At 35.0% G+C, this 20605-nt stretch overlaps 2 protein-coding genes across 2 annotated transcripts; one reads left to right on the plus strand and one right to left on the minus strand.

The window, feature by feature from the left end:
* Window positions 1-3612: 3612 nt before the first annotated feature.
* Window positions 3613-4375, plus strand: LOC133331859 (uncharacterized). The gene is made up of 2 exons (XM_061540246.1): window positions 3613-3618; window positions 3785-4375. The coding sequence occupies exons 1-2, from the start codon at window positions 3613-3615 to the stop codon at window positions 4373-4375; spliced, it is 597 nt and encodes a 198-aa protein (XP_061396230.1).
* Window positions 4376-11940: 7565 nt separating this feature from the next.
* Window positions 11941-12364, minus strand: LOC133331866 (uncharacterized). Its single transcript, XM_061540259.1, has 2 exons — window positions 12359-12364; window positions 11941-12288 (listed from the first exon to the last, which is right to left on the minus strand). The coding sequence occupies exons 1-2, from the start codon at window positions 12362-12364 to the stop codon at window positions 11941-11943; spliced, it is 354 nt and encodes a 117-aa protein (XP_061396243.1).
* Between the last annotated feature and the right edge of the window lie 8241 nt (window positions 12365-20605).

Below are 20605 nucleotides of genomic sequence, written 5' to 3' on the forward strand. Positions count from 1 at the left end.
ATTATTTTTCGGATGCAGTTTCATCCAAATTATATCCAATTGTTGAGTTTTTTTTCATAGCTGGTTTGTATTTCATTAACTTTGTTTAGCTTTCGACATGCAAATGTATATAAACGCTATGGCGTGAATCACAATGGACAATCTTTATTTTTCGTTTTTTTTTTATTTTTTTTTGTGGATATAGTATTTCTTGTCAGACAACTAATCGCATTAATTAATAAATAAAATATGTGCATATTTATTTATATAATATAATGGTTTTTCAATAGAATATTCCACAAGAACAAAAGCCGGTTAGAACTGTTGAAGGAAGTTTTAAATAGCCAAATGTATGTGTAGCATATATATTTTGGTTTATATCCTAAATATGGTATTTGTAAACTAACACCTTTTAGGTTATTGCATTTGAAAATATACAGAAATTTGAGTTCATACATAGTTAAAATTTGTACAAATATATAATAATTATAAGAAGAAACAGCATTCCCAATAACTGCATTCTACTGGGAGTTATGACAGCATAACAACAACCACATAACAAGTTAATAACAACATGCTAATTTTGATGAAATAAAATAAATATATTAAAATATTATTGATTCGCTAAAACTTAATATGGCGGTGACAAAAAGACTGAAAAGAATTTGGATAGTCTGATTAAGAAGAGGGTTTGTCCTAGTAGACAAACATCCGCAGAGTCGGTACCAAATTACATATAAAATTACAAATTAAATATTTTCTAAGTGGTTATTTATACTCTTTCGAGTCGAGCTTGATGATCTAAGTTTTGCAATGAAAAGGAAATTCACTGCCCTTACAAAGCAAAATTCAAATAACATTAAACATTTTCTTATAAAAGCGAATTATGATGGAAGTGCAGCCAAAACTTTTACAAACGATATACGTTATTAGGATTTTTATACCCTACACAACTATGTTGTCAGGGTATTATAGCTTTGTGCAGCCCCAAAAGTTTGTAACGCCGCGAAATATTGGTCTTAGGTCCACCTTTAAGTATACCGATCGTCATATCTCGACTAGCTGAATCGATTTAGACATGTGTGTCCGTCCGTCCTTCTGTCCATTATAATTTGTAAACACGATACAGGCTACAGTTATGGACCAACCAAATAGGACGGGTTCTGGCGAATGAAGACCCCTATTGTTTTTGGTGAAGATCGGTTAATATTTAGGGGATGAAATGGACCAAGAACTTTATTTTTGTCTGATTTTCTGGTCGGTCCAGAGGCCGCAATGATGGCCCAAACATTGCAAATTTTTACATAGAGAAGGGGATCGGTCCAAAGAATAAGGATGCCTGTTTCCATAAAGATCGGTCAATATTTAGCGGGTCAAATGGACCCTGACTTTTGTGTGGAAAATTACAAAAATTTGTATTCTGGGGCGTATATATTTACTCCTGAAGGGCATAGACCCGAGAAGTTGAGAATATATCCCAGAGGAGTGGTTGGTCTTCAAATTGATACCAATTACATTGTCGTATGTACTCGGATGTGGGAGTTATACTTAAATACTTACAGGTGTTTAAATATTATTTAGTAACCCATTACCACCCTAGAGTGCCAAAATATAGCGCTGATCGCTTTGAAATTTTCCATGACGATCCAGGTATGGTCAAGGACAACGCCTATAATTTTCGGTGATGATTAGATAATAATATTGGGATAAAGTGGACCGAAAACTTTATTTTGTTTTTTTTTTTGAGTCGATCTATAGGATACAATTGAAAGCCGAAAATAACAACACAACCCACGGTGAAGGTCAAGAGAGGGCAAAAATTGTCCAAGATCAGAATATAGAAACACATAAAGTTAGATTAGATTGGTCGGCCCCTCCGACTATACTGCTCCGCTCACTGGTTTATTTGTAGGTTTGGTACGATATTACGATATTCATTCAATGGATCAAATCGGGTACTCCATCCGGCGTTGATCTTATTATTCACGTGACCTTAAATAATGAAGTCTCGGCATCCAATAGTTATCAATTCTTCGAGAGAAAAAATACGGTCTGAGGAAAGAGCAATTGTTTTTTTGCTCATCGTCCTAGATGATAAGTAGTGCCATCTTGAGACCTAGTACCATCTTGTTGAAAGCTAATATTGCCTAGATCCATACCAACTTACTTCTATCATAAAATTAATATTATTCATATGGCAATTTATACACCTTAACAGTTGATGCAACCTTTTTTCAAAAAGTACTCCCAATATTTAAGTTTACATAGACGAATACGAAACTAAATCCCTACTACTTCTAAATTAAATCCCGTCTGATATCCGTGAAGTTTTGTTGAAATCTAAATTTTTTGAAAGCGATTCAGGCTTAGATATAGCATCCATATATATCTCCATCCGATTTAATCTAAATGGTGTTACAAATAACTAAAGCTTTTCCGATTAGGACAAGTTTCAACACAACGTACCAAATTGGAGCTACTATTGGATTTTATAACATAACCTATGTTTATTTCGTCTGATATTCGTCTAATTTCATGCAATTTGTGTACCAAATAATAAATGTTTTTCCTAGCGAGATAAAAAAGTGGACAGTACACTTTGCTGCAGCATACAACATGCTGTATGCAACGATTGCTCAAATTGATCCGGATTTTGCTCGTTTTCATACACCAAAAAATCCAAGTCTGTCCGCTTGAAATCCATTTTTTCACAGATATAAGAATAGTTTTATTGTTTGAAATATCTATCTTCAATTGTAATATATATATATATATATATCATATAGTCGGCTCGTCCGACTTGGACAGGCATTTTTGAATCAACTCCCAATTATCTGAATCGTATTTGGACCAAAAACAACCAAAACAATCGATGTTTATACGAACTTATACTCGAACGATTCAGCCCAAATAATGCTCTGTCAGTTTCGTTTGCTGGGTTAGTCAACAGCAACCCACACCAACATAGTATTCAAATGTATTTGTTTAGCAACTACAATTCTAAAATAAAGTTCTTAATCTAAATTTTCATCCGAACATTTACCTCTAAATAACCAGCTCAAGGTTAAGGTTATGCGGCAAAAAACTGGTTCCCATATCTCGGTATAACCTAATTAAATTCATTATCAAATTACAATCCTAGCTAATGTATTACAGACATAAGTAACAAACGCGAGCATAATTAACGCTAACCTCCGGTCAGGGGTTATAAAGTTATGAAAAAAACCCAAAAGTCCGAAGATGTACAAAAAACAAAATAGTTTAACGGTAATTTAAACTAATAACAAAACAGGTGATAACGAATAAATCTTGTCAGCACGAACATAACTGCCGGAGGGTAATTAAGTCTATGCATAACTAATGCCAACAACAAAACGGACATGGAGCAGGTGATATATCACTATCGTGTGTGTTTCTTAGCCTTCTCTTTATTTCGCTTAAAGCAGCTTCTTGTTTTTTTTTCCTTTTTGACTGTATTCCGTTTCCCACAGCGATAATTGGTGGATGCTATCTTGGCATCAGGGCTATTATTTCTTTGACACTATAACGCAATCTTTAGCTCCTCTTTATGACTGTATAAATTGAAAGAAGTTTTGATTAGTGGCATCAATTTCGTTTGAGCAACGATCCAACATGAAGGTGTGTATTGGCGTCAAATCGCATTTTTTTGTTGTTCCTGAGAAGGACATAGTTGGTTTAAATAAAATGCCTAACACCGTGGATTATAGGTTTTATTTGACGACGATGTCCTTTGCAATTGACAGATTTCAATTCGTGTTTAATCGTGAAATTTTGAATTTGATAGGTTTTTGTATGTTTACTGGCGATTTGTGCCGTTGCCAATGCTGGTTTCTTATTTGGAGGCGGTAGTGGCGGATTAGGCGGTGGCCATGGTGGCGGATTCGGTGGTGGCCAAGGAGGTGGATATGGCGGCGGACACGGAGGTGGTTATGGTGGTGGTTATGGCGGCGGCCATGGAGGAGGCTATGGTGGTGGTGCATCATCAGGTGGCACTACTGTCATTAAAATCATCTCTGATGGTGGCGCTGGAGCCGGTGGTTATGGTGGCGGCTATGGCGGTGGAGCCGGTGCTGGTGGTTATGGTGGCGGTGCTGGTGCTGGTGGTTACGGCGGCAGTTACGCTGGTAGCTATGCTGGTGCTGGTTCTGGAGGTTATGGCGGTGGTTACGGTGGTGGCTACGCTGGAGCTTCATCCGGCGGCTCCGTTAAAGTTTTTAAGGTTATCACCGTAGGTGGCGGATCCAGCGGTTTCGGCGGTGGAGCCGGTGGCGGTTATGGCGGTGGTGCCGGTGGTGGTTATGGCGGTGGTGCCGGTGGCTGGTCCAGCGGTGGTGCCGGAGGTGCTGGCGGCTGGGCTGGTTCCGGTGGTTGGTAAATGTATTATGTAACCTGATCTTGTTGTTAAAATAAAAAAATCGACAGTTATAACTATGAAAAAAAATTTTCATTTGTATCGAATTTATATTTGAATCTTGCCATTCATTAATCGACAGATTTTACCATTATATATGTTCCACCATGAAGGTTGTTTCTCAGTTGTAGTGTCAGTTTGTAGTGTCCTCTAACATTTGGTGTGAATTCAAAATTCCTCAATCAGAAGAGACCTCAATCAGAAGAGAGGACAAGAACCGATAATTCCAAATTAAATCCACATTTCTGAGCAAATGCGACACAAAACCTTCAAAGCACCAAAGGCGGTATAGGAGCTATTTCAAATCATAGTGCCATTTCAAAAATTGTCTGCAGAGATTCCGTGGGAAATTCGGTTAAAACCTCCCGCATACAGTAAATGGGTGGGGCCTTTATTAAAACATGAACCCACCTCGTAATTTTCCAGCATAGAGTTTTTTCACCCTCTAAAAACCCGTAATGCTAAATTGAAACCACTTCGGTGTGAAAAACTTAGCGAATTGTCAACACATGGACCTATATTAAAAAAATTTATTGGATAAGTGTTTTATTCACTACGAAAGCGGAATGCAAATGGTAGTCAATACTCTATTTTCACCCTGCAAGAACAGATAATTCCAAATTAAATCCACATTTCTGAGAAAATATGACACAGAACCTTCAAAGCACCAAGAATTGGGCGGCATCTTCATACAGAGGATATTTCAAACCAGACGGCCATTTCTTCAAACCAACTCCACATCGTAATTTTCCTGCATAAAGCTTTTTCACTCTATAAAAACCCGCAATCCTAAATTAAAGCCACTTCGGTGTAAAAAACTCAGCGAAGTACCAACACATGGGGTGGGACCTTTATATAAGAGTTACCTCAAAACAGAGTCCCATATCGAAAAACAGTAAGGAATGTAGTAAAGTCGGACTGGTCCGACTATACATATGTATAGATATGTATCCTAACAGACGTGTTTTTGTTATATATCTATATCTGTACCGATTTCAGGGAAACTTGAAAGAGACTAATTTATATTACTTCAATACGTTGTGTCAATCTAGACTTAATTCAGTACCCTCTACCAAAATGCACCAATTACATAAAAACGGACGAAAATACATATCGGGACTATATCTAAATCTGAACCGATTTTCATGAAACTTAGCACACGTCATTCTAGCCTTAATTCAATACGCTATGACAAATTTCGTGCAAATCGAATGATTTTCAGAGACTTTGCTTCACCAATTACCTAAAATCGGATGAAAATATATATGGGATCTATATCTAAATCTGAACCGATTTTCACGAAAATTAGCACACATTATTATATACGCAATTCAGTACGCTATGCCAAATTTCGTGCAAATCGAAAGATATATAGGGTCTTTGGTGCACCAATTACCTCAAATCGGAAAATATATAAATATGGGAGCTATATCTAAATCTGAACCGATTTTCATGAAACTTTGCACACATCATTCTAGACTTAATTCAGTACGCTGTGCCAAAATTCGAGGAAATCAAAACATTTTCAAGGGACTTTAGTGGACTATTTAACTAAAATCGAAAATATATATGGGAGCTATATTTAAATCTGAAACGATTTTCACGAAACTTTGCACACATCATTCTAGACTTAATTCAGTACGCTGTGCCAAATTTCGTGCAAATCGAAAGATTTAAGGTACACCATTTACCTTAAATCGAAGGAATATATTTATATATATATGGGAGCTATATCTAAATCTGAACCGATTTTTCCCAATTTCAATAGGGTTCGTCCTTTGGCCAAACAAATGAGCTGTGCCAAATTTCATCTAATTGGGATCATAAATGCGACCTGTACTTTGTTTACTATTTAACATGGACAGACGGACGTCCATAAATCGACTCAGAAAGTGATTATATGCATATTCTCAAAAGGAACCATGGGTCTATCTCGATTATTTTTGCCTGTTACAAACATATGTACAAAGACATATCACCACAGTGTGGTGAAGGGTATACTTATGCCAGTTACAACTATGGGAAGGTGAATAGGAATCTATTCTACAATCGATTATTGGTCGAAAAATAACGGTAATCTGATTATTAAGATTTTATTGAATATTAATAGATATGTACATAGTTCCTATATAATATTTTTGTGATCTATTTTATAAAAATGATTCGTCTATTTTGTTGCAATTATTAAGCATGTAGTCATCCCATATTACATTTAATAAAATTCAAAGGATGGTACAGAATAGCATATAATCGGTTTTAGGCGGCTTTAAACCTATATGTTTTAATATTTACATGAATGTGTTTATTTTTAACATATTAAGGTTATATTGTAAAGTCGACCCCACTTAATGTAGCGTTCTTATCTTCATTGTTTATATATTTCTTAAACTTGTTTACCAAGGTAAACCTCTGCTAATTGTTTATTAGAAAGCAAAAGTAAAGTAAAAGACTAAACATAGGAAACATTAATAGAAAATACTAAACACACCAATTAGGCCTAGATAGACCACTTAAATAATTAATCATCACATCGGAAATGAGCATAGCAAAATTAAAATTTAATAAGTCGTGGCCCAGTAGCATCGGAAGACGAAGATAAAAAATTAGCATATTTAATGTTTTGTTTTATTATATTTGTAGTTCTTGTGCGCGTTTTTCAACCGAATACGCTGAAATTTGGTACATTGGGTTCTTATTGGGTACTAAATGTCTCCACAAGAAATTATAAATATAGGTCCACTTTTTCTGGTACCTCCTAATTTTTAGTATTTTGGGATATTGATCGTCTTTTTCCACCGAATTGGCTATAATTTAGTATTTAGTTCTAAATCTCTCCACAAAAAATTATGAATATAGGTCCCCTCATATAAAAGTACCTCCAATTTTCGGTATTTTGGGGTTCTTGAGCGCGTTTTTCTGCCGAAATCTCCCCACCAAAATTATTCATATTCGCCTTCTTTTTGGGGTAGTCCCCAAATAACCCCCTTTTTATACCCTTCACCACACCGTGGTACAGGATATTATGTCTTTGTGCATATGTTTGTAACAGGCAAAAGGAAACGAGATAGACACATGGTTCCTTTTGAGAATATGCGTAGAATCACTTTCTGAGTCGATTTACGCATGTCCATCTGTCCGTCCATGTATTTTTGTGAACAAAGTACAGGTCACATTTATGATCCGATTTGGATTAAATATAGCTCCCATATATATTTTCGTCCGATTTAATGTAAATGGTGCACCAAAGTCCCTATATATCTTTCGATTTGCACGAAATTTGGCACAGCTTAATGAATTAGGCCTAGAATGATGTGTGCGGAGTTTCATGAAAATCGGTTCAGATTTAGATATAGCTCCCATATATAGTTTCGTCCGATTTTATGTAAATGGTGCACCAAAGTCCCTATATGTCATTAGGTCTAGAATAATGTGTGTTAAGTTTCCTGAAAATCAGATTTAGATATAGCTCCCACATATATTTTCGTCCTATTAAATGTAAATGGTGCAAAGCGAATGATATATAGAGTCCCTATATTCGATTTGCACGAAATTTGGCACAGCGTAATGAAGTAGGTCTAGAATGATGTGTATTAAGTTTCGTGAAAATCGGTTCATATTTAGATATAGCTCCCATATATATTTTCGTCCAATTTAAAGTAAATGGTGTACCAAAGTCCCTTTATATCTTTCGGCTTGCACGAAATTTGGCACTGCGTAATGAATTAAGTCTAGAATGATGTGTGTTAAATTTCCTGAAATCGTTGAAATCGGTTCAGATTTAGATATAGCTTCTATATCAGACCAAATGAAAAATTAGTATAGGTTGCAGAATGACATGTTTATAGATCCAATTTCATTTTGCTGGTCCTTTAAAAATGCGACGTTTGTTAGGATTCATCTGTTGAATATACCCAAAGTGGTGAAGGGTATCATATAGTCGTCCCCGTCCGACTTTACTACTTTCCTTACTGGTGTCGTAATCATTTAACCTGCGGAGGATATCGAAATAAAAAACTAGAACGTAAGGTTCGATAATGATCTATATATGAACTATAACCCACATTAAGCCCTGTGTGGGAGGTACCAGAAGGAGTGGACCGATATTCCCTATCTTCGAACTTGAACTAAGTTTGGAAGAAATAATAAGATTGGCAATGTTAGGATGAAATCAAAGGAACATACTCATATCTTTCTGCAACCTAAGATAAATTTAATTTAATTCGGGCAGATATAGAGTCGTCTGGGTACCATGGGGCAAATTTATGGAAAACGATTTATAGCAAAATTGATACACGCTATTCGGTACGCCGCACTGTTAAAAATTTAATTTCAATCAGACACCCGTTCGAAATACATATGGAAGCTATGGCTGCATCTGGACCAATTTCAACAAAACGTAATAATGTCATTCAAATCTCAATTTGATACGTTGTGCAAAATTTCTGTTAATCTGACAAACATCTGAACCGTTTTTCCCGAAACTTACCACACATCATTCTAGACTCAATTCAGTACGCTATGCCATATTTCGTGTAAATCGAAGGATATATAGGGACTTTGGAGCACAATGACGCTATGTAAAATTTACATAAAATCGGACGAAAATATATGGGCAATATTGCCAATTTTTTAATATTCCATTTTCAAAAAATCGGCTTTTTTGTTTTTGTGGCACATCAATGATTTTTGGTACACATATGGAGAAAAATGTTCTGACTCCGAAACCGTTCGCGATCAAATTTTTGGTTGATGCGCGCAAAAGTTATCGAGGTTTTTATTTTGGGCATAAGAAAAAAAATCTTAAAATTACGCCGTTTATTATATTGACCAAAAACGTCGATATATATCTTCTTCCGTAAAATAAGAATATGAATATATTATAATAATCGCGAAAAAGTTGCACATCTTCACGAAATATGAGAAAAATAATAAAACTATAGGAGATTACGTCAATATTTTCATTATATTAGTGACATACACACACCTAAAAAATAATTTAAAAATATCTACATAATCAAAACACCATGATGAATCAAATGATATCAAAATCACACAAGTCTGTGTAGCGGTTTGTAAATTACACCGACAATAAAACAAGATATTGAGGAAAAATATTTGTTTTTGGTTCGAAGAAATAATGTCATCACATTTATTTTTTAATTTTATACAAGAAATTTCAGAAAAAAAATGTTGGGGTTATTCTTATATTTTACCCGAATTTCGCCGAAAAATTGCCATATATGAAAATAATAACTTCATGTGTATAAGTATACACCTTGCGGATTGTACCAAGACCCTTCCGATAAATCTTGGGGTTCTGTTAGTAGAAATAAATCTTAAAATAAAACTATATTATGAAATATACATTTTAAATTGCGTCTAAATCGCGTAATTATCAAAATCATTTGATGCGCATGCGGTTTCCAGGAAGTACTGAAGTTTATCTTCCAATCCATATATATTTTGCGAAATTTCATTTGACGGCTAAGATGTGCCACATGTTGCATTGAAGTACCCAAAAACTCGTAAAACGTGAATAATTTCCGAAAACTCCATATGCCATTAACGCGTATCCGATTTCGGTGTGCACCCTAAAAAAATACATCGATCTATACCGATTTCAATGTGGTCCATTAAGAACCATGGATGTGCCAGCTCATACTATTTTTGAGATAAATTGGGTACATCTCTCTTTCGGCTGAAGTTTTTAAAGTTCTCTTTTCGAAAAAGATCAAAATCCGTATGAGGTCATTTATTGAAGCGGAAATGATCCACAGAAAACGCAAATAAATCCGCGATATTTTCAAAAACATTTGTTGCTAAATTTCGTGTTTTTGGAAGGCCAGTTCCCTCCGTTCTAGTAAATGGATTTTCACGAAGAAAATTTTATATCATCCGAAACGTAAAAAACTTTATTGATCGCGGGTACCCATATCGAGCTTCAAAATGTCAGCATCATTTAAAGGTAGATGCAGTTAAAATTTTAGAAAAATGATACATAAGGGGCGTAGTCCCCATTTTGTTGGCTTCTAGTTTTACTTTGACACGAAGATCGTGAAATGAGTGGCTTAATCACAAATCGATAGAGAACATAAAAAAACTGGTTCGCCTCTATCTGTTTTTACACATTTTTTACATTAAAATAGACACAGCTTCCTCCAAAATAAAGTTTGGTGGTCAATATCATGAACAGGTTGCAACGACAGATCAATTAACCCAAAACTATTTACTTTTTTTCATATACTTAAGTATTTCCCGAGTTATAAAGGGGCGAACCTCCGCTTCAGCTATGTTAAAAAATTGGCAATATTGCCCATATATGGAAGCTATATCTAAATCTTAACCGCTTTTTACGAAATTTAAGACTCACCATTCTAGAATCAATTTATTACGCTATGCCAAATTTCGTGTAAATCGAAGGATATATAGGGACCGTTTACATTAAATCGGTCGAAAATATATATGGGAGCTATATCTAAATCTGAACTGATTTTTCCCAATTTCAATAGGATTAACTTTTTCCGTCCGATCGTTTTGAAAACATATATTCTAATTAGTTGTCCAGATTTCTTCCCCACCACACTTTTATACAAGAATTGTTCTAAGAATCATTATAAACCTGAACCTATTTGAAAAACACCTCAGTCGGTAGAATATGCAAAATGTCGTGTCAATTGGACCTTTGCACCATTTGTATGAAAGCGGATGAAATTATATGAAAAAGCTATCTAAATGTGTTGAATTCTCAATTTGATAGCTCGTGCAAAATTTCATCACTACAACTTAATGTAAAACTTCGTAATGATAGGTTTAATTACAATTTATAGTGGATGGGCACATAGCTTAATCAATTTATTTAATAAAGATCCGATTAGGATCACGCATTTTTGGCTTCTGAAGTAGGTTATTACATGTTCGGCTCTGACCACTAAATACCTTTGCTTGAACCTTGTCATCTTACCCAGCTTTGTAATTAATATCATGACATTTTGCTGTATTATATTTTAATTAATGACAACATCATTGTTAATTGAGCTGTCAAAATATAATCGACTTAATCATGCCTTTTTCAATACTTTTAAATAGACAAGACAATTTTAAATTAGTTACGGGATGAATAAATCACATTGACGAGACAATATGACAGGTGTATACGTAGTACAAGCACCTTCAAGAAATCGGTGTGATTTGTATTCTAAATTTATGCATACAAGTTAATCAAAATTTTGAAATTAATTTCGAATCACAAAAATTGAATTCGACTATCAGATCAAATAAAGTGACAATCCGACATTAAATTTACGCATTTAAACTATGCGAGCAATTTGATATATGCTGAATTTTTCCATAAGTGAGGTATTAACTTATAGTGCATTTTCAATTTTTTCGTTGAAAAGTGAAAAAAAAAATCAATTTGCGTGTTGATACTAATTAAAAGAATGGCATATATTGTTAAAAAAATTATTATTATTTTTTAGTTTCACGAAATCACCGTCAAAGGGTTCTTATTCAAATTATCTCCGAATATCTTATTGCCACCAACCGGACGAACGACCTTGTCCAGCCCAAGCAGCATTGGCGCCACTATCATAACCAGCACCACCAACAGAATTACCAGCCCATCCACCAGCACCGGCTCCATAACCACCATACGATGGCTTATTTACACCATGATGAATGGTATATTCATAATCAGCTGGAATCGGACTACCAGCCCAGGCACCCCATCCATAGCCGCCGCTGCCACCAGGATTACCAAATTTCCGCGAGACATGAGAAACTCCGCCGTGAGATGTGCCAAATTTAACCGAGGTAGAATCCACACCATAGCCGCCGGCACTGACCACAGCCAACGATACCAAAATGCAAATGCAGACCTATGAAATAAATGAATCACTTGTTATTTTTTCTATTGGCTTAAAAATATATTAATTTTTCAAATTTTACCTTCATATTTGGAAAATGTTAAAGTGACTTAGTGAATTGTACTACACAAAATGACCTGAAGCGTTGGAATACTTTATGACTTGGAAAATGTATGAATATATAGTCAAAATTTTGGCTCATTGCAAAATGCCAGTATGAAGATGATGGATTTCTGTCAAAAGGGTTCTTTCATAATTGTTGTTGTTTTCTTGATCCATTTGTGATGGTGGCAGATCATTACCGTATTTCAACCATTTAAACGATATATTTGTCATTTTTTTAGTAATTTTTCAAAATGCGCATTCATTTGTATATACATATCTATGTTTTTTTTCGATAATGATTGATTATGTTTCATGCTGCAGTACTATGTACAGCAGCTGGTCAAACTAAATTATAACAATTTCTGCTAGTAATTGAAAAATTGTCGTGTGGAGAAACCTTCAAATGCATCATGTCATTTAAAGCATAATATGAAGCCGATTTCATCTGATGCTGATGCAAATATCAAAATGTACCACATTAACACATTATTGATCAGATATTATTTTCTGGCCTACTATCTCTTAAATAACGGTCGAGCTCACAGTTTTTAAAATAGAACTTTCAAAATGTACTCCTATGAGATTTGACATTGAAAATGGGGTATTCATAACGGTGCCTAGCTCCCACGACGCCATCCAAAGTTCCTGTCCCCATATGAAAGTCTCGATAAATGTTAAAAACTTAGAGGGTATAAAGAGTTAGGCCGATCAAATTTAATGGCGTACTTTGTAAAAACGAATATTTAAATTTTAAATACTGCTACAATGCAGTTTAGACACTGTTTTAGGTACTCAATTGCCCAAGCATTCCTCTTGGCCAGCCAACGTCATTGCCGATCTTAACACATTTATATATTTTCTCAATTCAAAACAATTACTTGCCAGAGATTAAGTTATATTTACTTCAGTACACTGTACAAAATTGTGTGACAATCGGACAAACTTTGAGTCTTTGGTGCACAGTTTACATAAAATCGGACGAAAATATATATGGGAGCTACATCTAATTTAGAACTGATTTTCACGAAACTTAGCACACGTCATTCTAGACTTAATCCAGTACCCTATGCCAAATTTGGTGGAAATCGAAAGATATATAGGAACTATGATGCATCATTTACATTAAATCGGACGAAAATATATATGGGAGCTATATATATATCTGAACCGATTTTCACGAAACTTAGCCCACATCATTCTAGATTTGATTTAGTAGGCTATGCTAAATTTCGTGCAAATTGAAAGATATATGGTGACTATGATGCATCATTTACATTAAATCGGACGAAAATATATATAGGAGCTATATCAAAATCTGAACCGATTTTCAGGGAATTTAACACACATTATTTTAGACCTAATTGAGTACGCCATGCCAAATTTTGTGCAAATCGAAAGATATGTAGGGACTTTGGTGAAACATTTACATTAAATCGGGCGAAAATATATATGGAAGCTATATCTAAATCTAAACCGATTTTTCCAAATTTCAATTTCGTCCTTGGAACTAACGCCAAATTTCATCCAATTCGTATTATAAATGTGAACTGTGCTTTGTTTACAATTTAACATGGACAGACGGATGGATATACATACATCGACTCTATGTATATGTATTCTTTGTTTATTCTCATAAGGAACCATGGGTATGTCGTTTCCTTTTGCCTGTTACAAACATAGGCACAACGACATAATACCATACCAGAGTGTGGTGAAGGGTATAAATATTAAAAAACAGATCTATAATTTTTAAGTTAAATAACAATTTTGGCAGAATTTTTTCACATCTCCAACTCATTTTGGAGGTGGCCACGCGAAGCTTCGCAACGTAAATGCTTAATTATAAGGTAATCTTAAACCAGTGAGTGGATGTGTATAGTCGATCGGGGCCGACCATATAATACCCTACCACTGAGTCCTAGGGTTTTGCGGATCTATATCCAGGGCCTAGGTAATATTTCGCTTTATTTGCAATCTCTTGGCCGATTTAAGGTCAACTCGTCCCGTGCGGCATCTTTTTGGAAGAAGTCTAAAGTTTTGTTATAATACACAAAAAACTTTTGGTTCATTTGATACTTTAAATATTGACCGCATAAAAAGTTTTCGGAACATTGCATCCCAAAATATCATCTGATTCACATCGAACATTATAGGTATCGTTCTTCTTCCTATCCAACAGCGCTACATTTCCGCCCTCTTTTGTGGATTGGTTCATAAATGTAGCCTTGTTTAGCCTTGATCGACTCAGCTAGTCAAGATATGATCAGTGTTCAAAATGATGAGTAGAGTTGGGTAGTTCCGGAACGAACTAGTTCATTGGAAATATTCCGAGAAAGGAAGGATCGGAACTAGTTCCAACTCTTTGATTAATATAGTTCCTTTTTCTGATCTCGTTCCTTTTTATACCCTCCACTAACTCATCGAAATATTCATTTCCGACCCTATAAAGTATATATATCTATATATATAAAAATGAATTGCTGTTCGTTAGTCTCACTAAAACTCGAGAACGGCTGAACGGATTTTTCTGATCTTAGTCTTGAAATGTTCGTGGAGCTTCAGGGAAGGTTTAAAAGGTGAGAAAAATTCAAAAACCGCGAAAAATTTGCAAAAAAAAATATTATGAAAAAAAAATATTTTGAAAACAAATATTCATTTGTCAAATATTGAAAATTTTCAAAATATTTTATTTTATTCAATTGACATTGTAATGAAACTTTTTTTCTGAGAATGCAAAACAATAATAGAGAAGTATACGCGATCATTGTATGTGCACGTCCTCCATGAAATTCACGTACATTTTGGGACAAATGCAAAGATGAAAATCTGAAGATTCAGAAAAGAGTTCCGATTCTAAGACACATGCCCTAGATTATTCTTCTTGAAAATAATAATAATAGGAACATAGGAACATGTTGTTATTGAAGTACCTAAAATGTACCATTATATGGTGGTTATATGCCTAATCGTTGGTCAATGTCTTTAATCGCATATGTGTATCACAGAGAAAATTAAGTTCATATTGAAAGAGAACAACTATAAAAAGCATTTGTTATAACAAAGAGTCTCATGATGTTACATCAATATATCAACTACCGATATATTTAATACCATGAAAAATCGTTGTTAAGATCGAACTTTTGTACTTTCTAATATGTAGATTCTTTAAATCGGCCGGGACATTTATATGGGGACTATGTTACACAGTACGTGTAGTAGATTGGAGAACTTCAACATACTGAAAATTAAACGAGAAATATGTATGGCGCCTTTTTATTACATTAAGCCAAATCCATGATCCATCCATTCCGTCAAATTCTTTACAAAACCGAAATTGGTGCGGGACCCGTATGTAGGAGCTATACAAAATTTGGTCCAGAATAGAAATGTTTCCGCAAATGTGTTTTACCCTTTCAATATCACGGAATGATATATGATATGAATGACATACGATACTACAATGGGTATGGATATATACTAATACCACATGAGAAAATACCGAACAATAAGAGTATATCATTATATGTATATCAATATATGGGGCTACCCGGACCAATTTGCACCAATGTTGATAATTTTTTGTAAACAGGTTTTCTTCATCCAAAATAAAACATTACAGCACTTCGGCTGAAGCACTCCCTAAAATACCGAACTCCTCAAAGTACCGAATATTGTGGGTAACTCAAAGATTTAACCAATATTGACAATTTCAGTACGATTCATTCTACCAAATATACAACCAAACTGGCCAAATCCCCCACAGTATCGAAAAAGGTGGATTACTATTACATGGGGGATATTTGAAAGCTTGGGCGAACATAACATTGCAACCAAATACCGAATATTAAGGGATGCCGTTAGATGGGGATATCCGAATACTTGAGTCAATATGGAAAATTCTAATTAGGGAGAATTTCTGCCCAATAAGTATCCCTAATATTAGGTTTGGGAAAAAGAAATCCATTAGACCGGTGGAACGATCGAATTTTACAGGCATGTTAGCAGTCGTAACATCGTCCAGGAGCTAAAAATTAAACCATTCACACAAAGCTGGATTCAAAAATAAGCTCAATGGTTGGGTGCCTCACCAATACCAATACCGCAATTTCAGAGCACTATCTTAAAGATAATTTAATATTGGGCTATCGTTATGTGAATTATACATCAACAATATTGCTATGCAAGACAACGTTTGCCGGGCCGGCAATGTTGAATGTTGAAGTGTTCGTGGATCTTCAGGGAAGGTTTAAAAGGTGAGAAAAATTTGAAAATCGCGAATTTAGTATCGAGCTATATTGATAGCACCACGACGTAGTTGTTATTTTGAGCGAAAATTGGTAGCGTATCATTCCGTTAAGCCTACATTTGTCATTTATTAAAATTTTTCAAAAATATTATATTTTTTTTTTAATTGGATTGACATTGTATTGAAAAATTTTTTTGGGAGAATACAAAAAATAATTGAGAAGTATATTATTGAATGCACACGCGACCATTGTATGTACACGTTTTCCATAGAATACAGGTACATTTTGGGACCAATGCAAGGATGGAAAATCAGAAGACATTCTGAATCGAGTTCGTGGCCATTCAGGATATTCGGATTCTAAGATCCATGCCCTAGATTAATATGTTTGAAAATAATAATATGAACATGTTGTTCCGTAAAGTAAATGAAATATTGATATGCAACGGGAAATATGAAATCAGGTGGTTAAATGCCTAATCGTTTTTCAATATCTTTGAACTTATAAACAGACCACGTCGCATATATTCCATACCAAAAATGTGTATGACAGAGAAAACTAATATACGAGATATTTTCTTTGCAAAAATCTATCATTAAGTTCAGCTGTAAAGAGAACAACCGACAAAAAACCAGCAAAATTAGAAAAATAGCATAATATCTAATTTGATGGTTGCACCAAAACCTCCATCCGTATTGAACATGCCAACTACCGATAACACTCAGATTGGAAAACGGGAGTAAGAACCTTTAGATATAGTGCATAACTTCTGGGATGATGTTCTGCGATCCGTTATGCCAAATTATAGCCACCTCTATGAGAAGATTAGGCCAATGTCTTTATAATACCGAAAATGGGGCGAGACCTGTATGTATTGCTATATCAAAACTTGGACCTAAATAGTTGATTTTTCTCAGAAATGTGTCTCACCTCCAATATCCCGGAATGACATATTTTAGCTACTACAATGGGAATGGAGATATATACATTTTTGGTAGGAATATTTGACAGCATATGAGAAATTATTGGGGTTACCATTATATGGGTGCTCCCGGGAAACTTGGATCAATATTGATAATTCTTTGTAAGGAGATTTTGTACTCACTGATCATTTAAAATATAAAATTACAGCTAATTTGGTTGAAACACGTGTCCAAACCCCCAAAATACAGAGGAGTGGACCAATATTGACAATTTTAAGTAGGATTCATGCTACCAAATAAAACAACCAATTACAGCTGATTAGGTTGAAAAACGTGCCCAAATCTCCAAAAATGTGGAGTGCCATTATATGGAGGCTTTTCCGAAGCTTGCACAATTTTTTAAGGAACATTTTCTACTCAATGATCATCCAATATATAAAATTAAATGAAGTACAGATATTCTGTTGTAAACCGTGCCCAAGATCTTCAAAATATGGAATGTTTATTGCTACCGTTATATGGGCAGTACTCCGAAATATGTGCCAATATTGATAATATTTGCTACGGATATTTTCTGTTCAAATACAACCCATTCTGTTGAAAAATCGTCAAAACTTCTCATATTGCGAGGTAGTAGCAATGTATGTGCAAATTTCAGAGCACTATCTCAAATCGTGGAGGGTAGAAAAAGCAAACTTATTATTGGCCTATCGTTATGTGAATTATACATCAACAATATTGCTATGCAAGACAACGTTTGCCGGGCCCGCTAGTATATATATATTTTTGATCAGGGTAAATTTCTAAGACGATCTAGCCATGTCTATCCGTCCGCCAATGGGTTCTTATTTAGGGTTCTTATTTAGTACTAAATGTCCCCACAAAAAATTATAAATATAGGTCCACTTTTTTCTGGTAGCCTCTATATAACGGTACCTTCTAACTTGCAGTATTTTGGAGGTTTTGATCGTAATTTTCCACCGAATTGGCTGCAATTTAGTATTTCGAGTTCATAATAGGTTTCAAATCTCTCCACATAAAATTAAAAATATATGTCAAGTTTTTTCGGATATCCCCCAATTTGGTATTTTGTAGTCGTATATGGTAACAAATCTCCCTACTTCAAATTATTATTATTTGCCCCCTTTTTGGGGTAGTTCCCATATAAACCCCTTTTTATATTAAAGTAGTTAGCTGATTAGTTCCGCGTTTTGAGTTTGGTTCTAAGACTCTTTTGTAATCATTTCATCTGCGGAGGATAGAGAGATAAAAAATTAGAACGTAAGGTTCGATAATGAACTATAGCCGCATTTAGATCTAGCCCCTGATTGGATGTTCCAGAAGGAGTGGACCTATATTCCCCATCTTCGAATTTGAACTAAGCTTGGAAGAAATAATAAGGTGGGCAAAGTTCGGATGAAATCTAAATTTTCTGAAACGGATTTGGTCCAAAGAAACATGGGGTCTAGAACCAATATTTCGATGAGGCACATTTTCACCATGTTAAAGTGTATACACCCTCATTAGCCATAAGGCTGAGGGTATAATTATCCTTTAATTACTAAAATTTGTTTTATGGTTTACATAATCCGTTTGTAGAAATGTCGGTATAGGTTCACTTTTTGGTATGTTCCCTATATTTTCATTTCTAGTACCTGTCAATATATCTATGGTGGAGGGTATACAAAGTTCGGCCCGGCCGAACTTACCGCTTTTTCACTTGTTGGTATTGTTCTTTATGGATCTCGTTATTTTTTCAACACGGAACTATGTGAGCAAAAAAAAAACCGAAAGGAACGATGAAAGAGAGAGATTCAAAGGAACTATGTAGGAGTCGAAACTATATGGAGCAATGGAATTATAAAAAGTAAAGGAATTATAAGGAGCAAAGGAACTGTATGGAGTAAAGGAACTATATGGAACAAAGGATCTGTATGGAGCAAAGGAACTACTTGGAGCAAAGGAACTATTTGATGCAAAGGAACTATATAGAGTAAAGGAACTATATGGAGCAAAGGATCTATATGGAGCAAAGGAACTGTATGGAGTAAAGAAAGTATATGGAGCAAAGGAACTGCATGGAGCAAAGGAACTACATTAAGGAACTAGTTCCGTTTTAAAAAAGGAACGAGAAAGATCGATAAGCTACGTGAACTAGATTGCCCAATATTTAGCGGCGTTACAAACTCTTGGGTCACACAAAGCTATAACGACCTTACTGCATAATTGTGTAAAATATATTGATCCCACTGCATCCTCTAGTCAAATTCAAAACCGCATAGATTTGACAATCACCAAAATAAGTATTATCAGAAAAGTAATAGAGGTCAGATTAATCAGTCGATGACCAGCTAAAAAAACCTTTTATTTCATAAGAAATTATAAAGCCAGACTTCCATCTGAACTGGATTGTCTTACTTACTTACTTAGCTGGCATGTTACAGAACGGTTGTTCCATAAGCCGAGCTTAAAAAAGATTTCCAAGCGCGTCGGTCTTGTGCGCAAGTTCACCAATTTAGAAGACCACGTTCCAAGATGTTGTTTTCTACTTGGTCTTTCCATCTAATTCGTGGCCTTCCCCTTTTACGGGAACCATCAATAGGCTCATTATACCCTACACAACTATATTGTCAGGGTATTATAGCATTGTGCAGCCCCAAAAGTTTGTAACACCGCGAAATATTGGTCCTAGACCCACCTTTAAGTATACCGATCGTCATATCTCGACTAGCTGAGTCGATTTAGACATGTGTGTCCGTCCGTCTGTCCACTATAATTTATAAATACGATACAGGCCATAGTTGCATGGAGAAGGGGATCGGGCCAAAGAATAAGCATTACCTTTGATAAAGATCGGTTAATATTTAGCGGATCAAATGGACCCTGACTTTTGTGTGAAAAATGACAAAATTTATATTCTATGGCGTATATATTTACTTCTGAAGGACATAGACCCGAGAAGTTGGTATTATATCCAAGAGGAGTGGTTGACCTTTAAATTAATACCAATTATATTGTTGTATGTTATCGGATGTGAGAGTTACACCTAAATAT

This window comes from Musca vetustissima, unplaced genomic scaffold (genome assembly GCF_032173495.1).
Source record: "Musca vetustissima isolate MV318-11 ecotype Yass unplaced genomic scaffold, APGP_CSIRO_Mvet_v1 utg19164, whole genome shotgun sequence".
Classification (NCBI taxonomy): Eukaryota; Metazoa; Arthropoda; class Insecta; order Diptera; family Muscidae; genus Musca; species Musca vetustissima.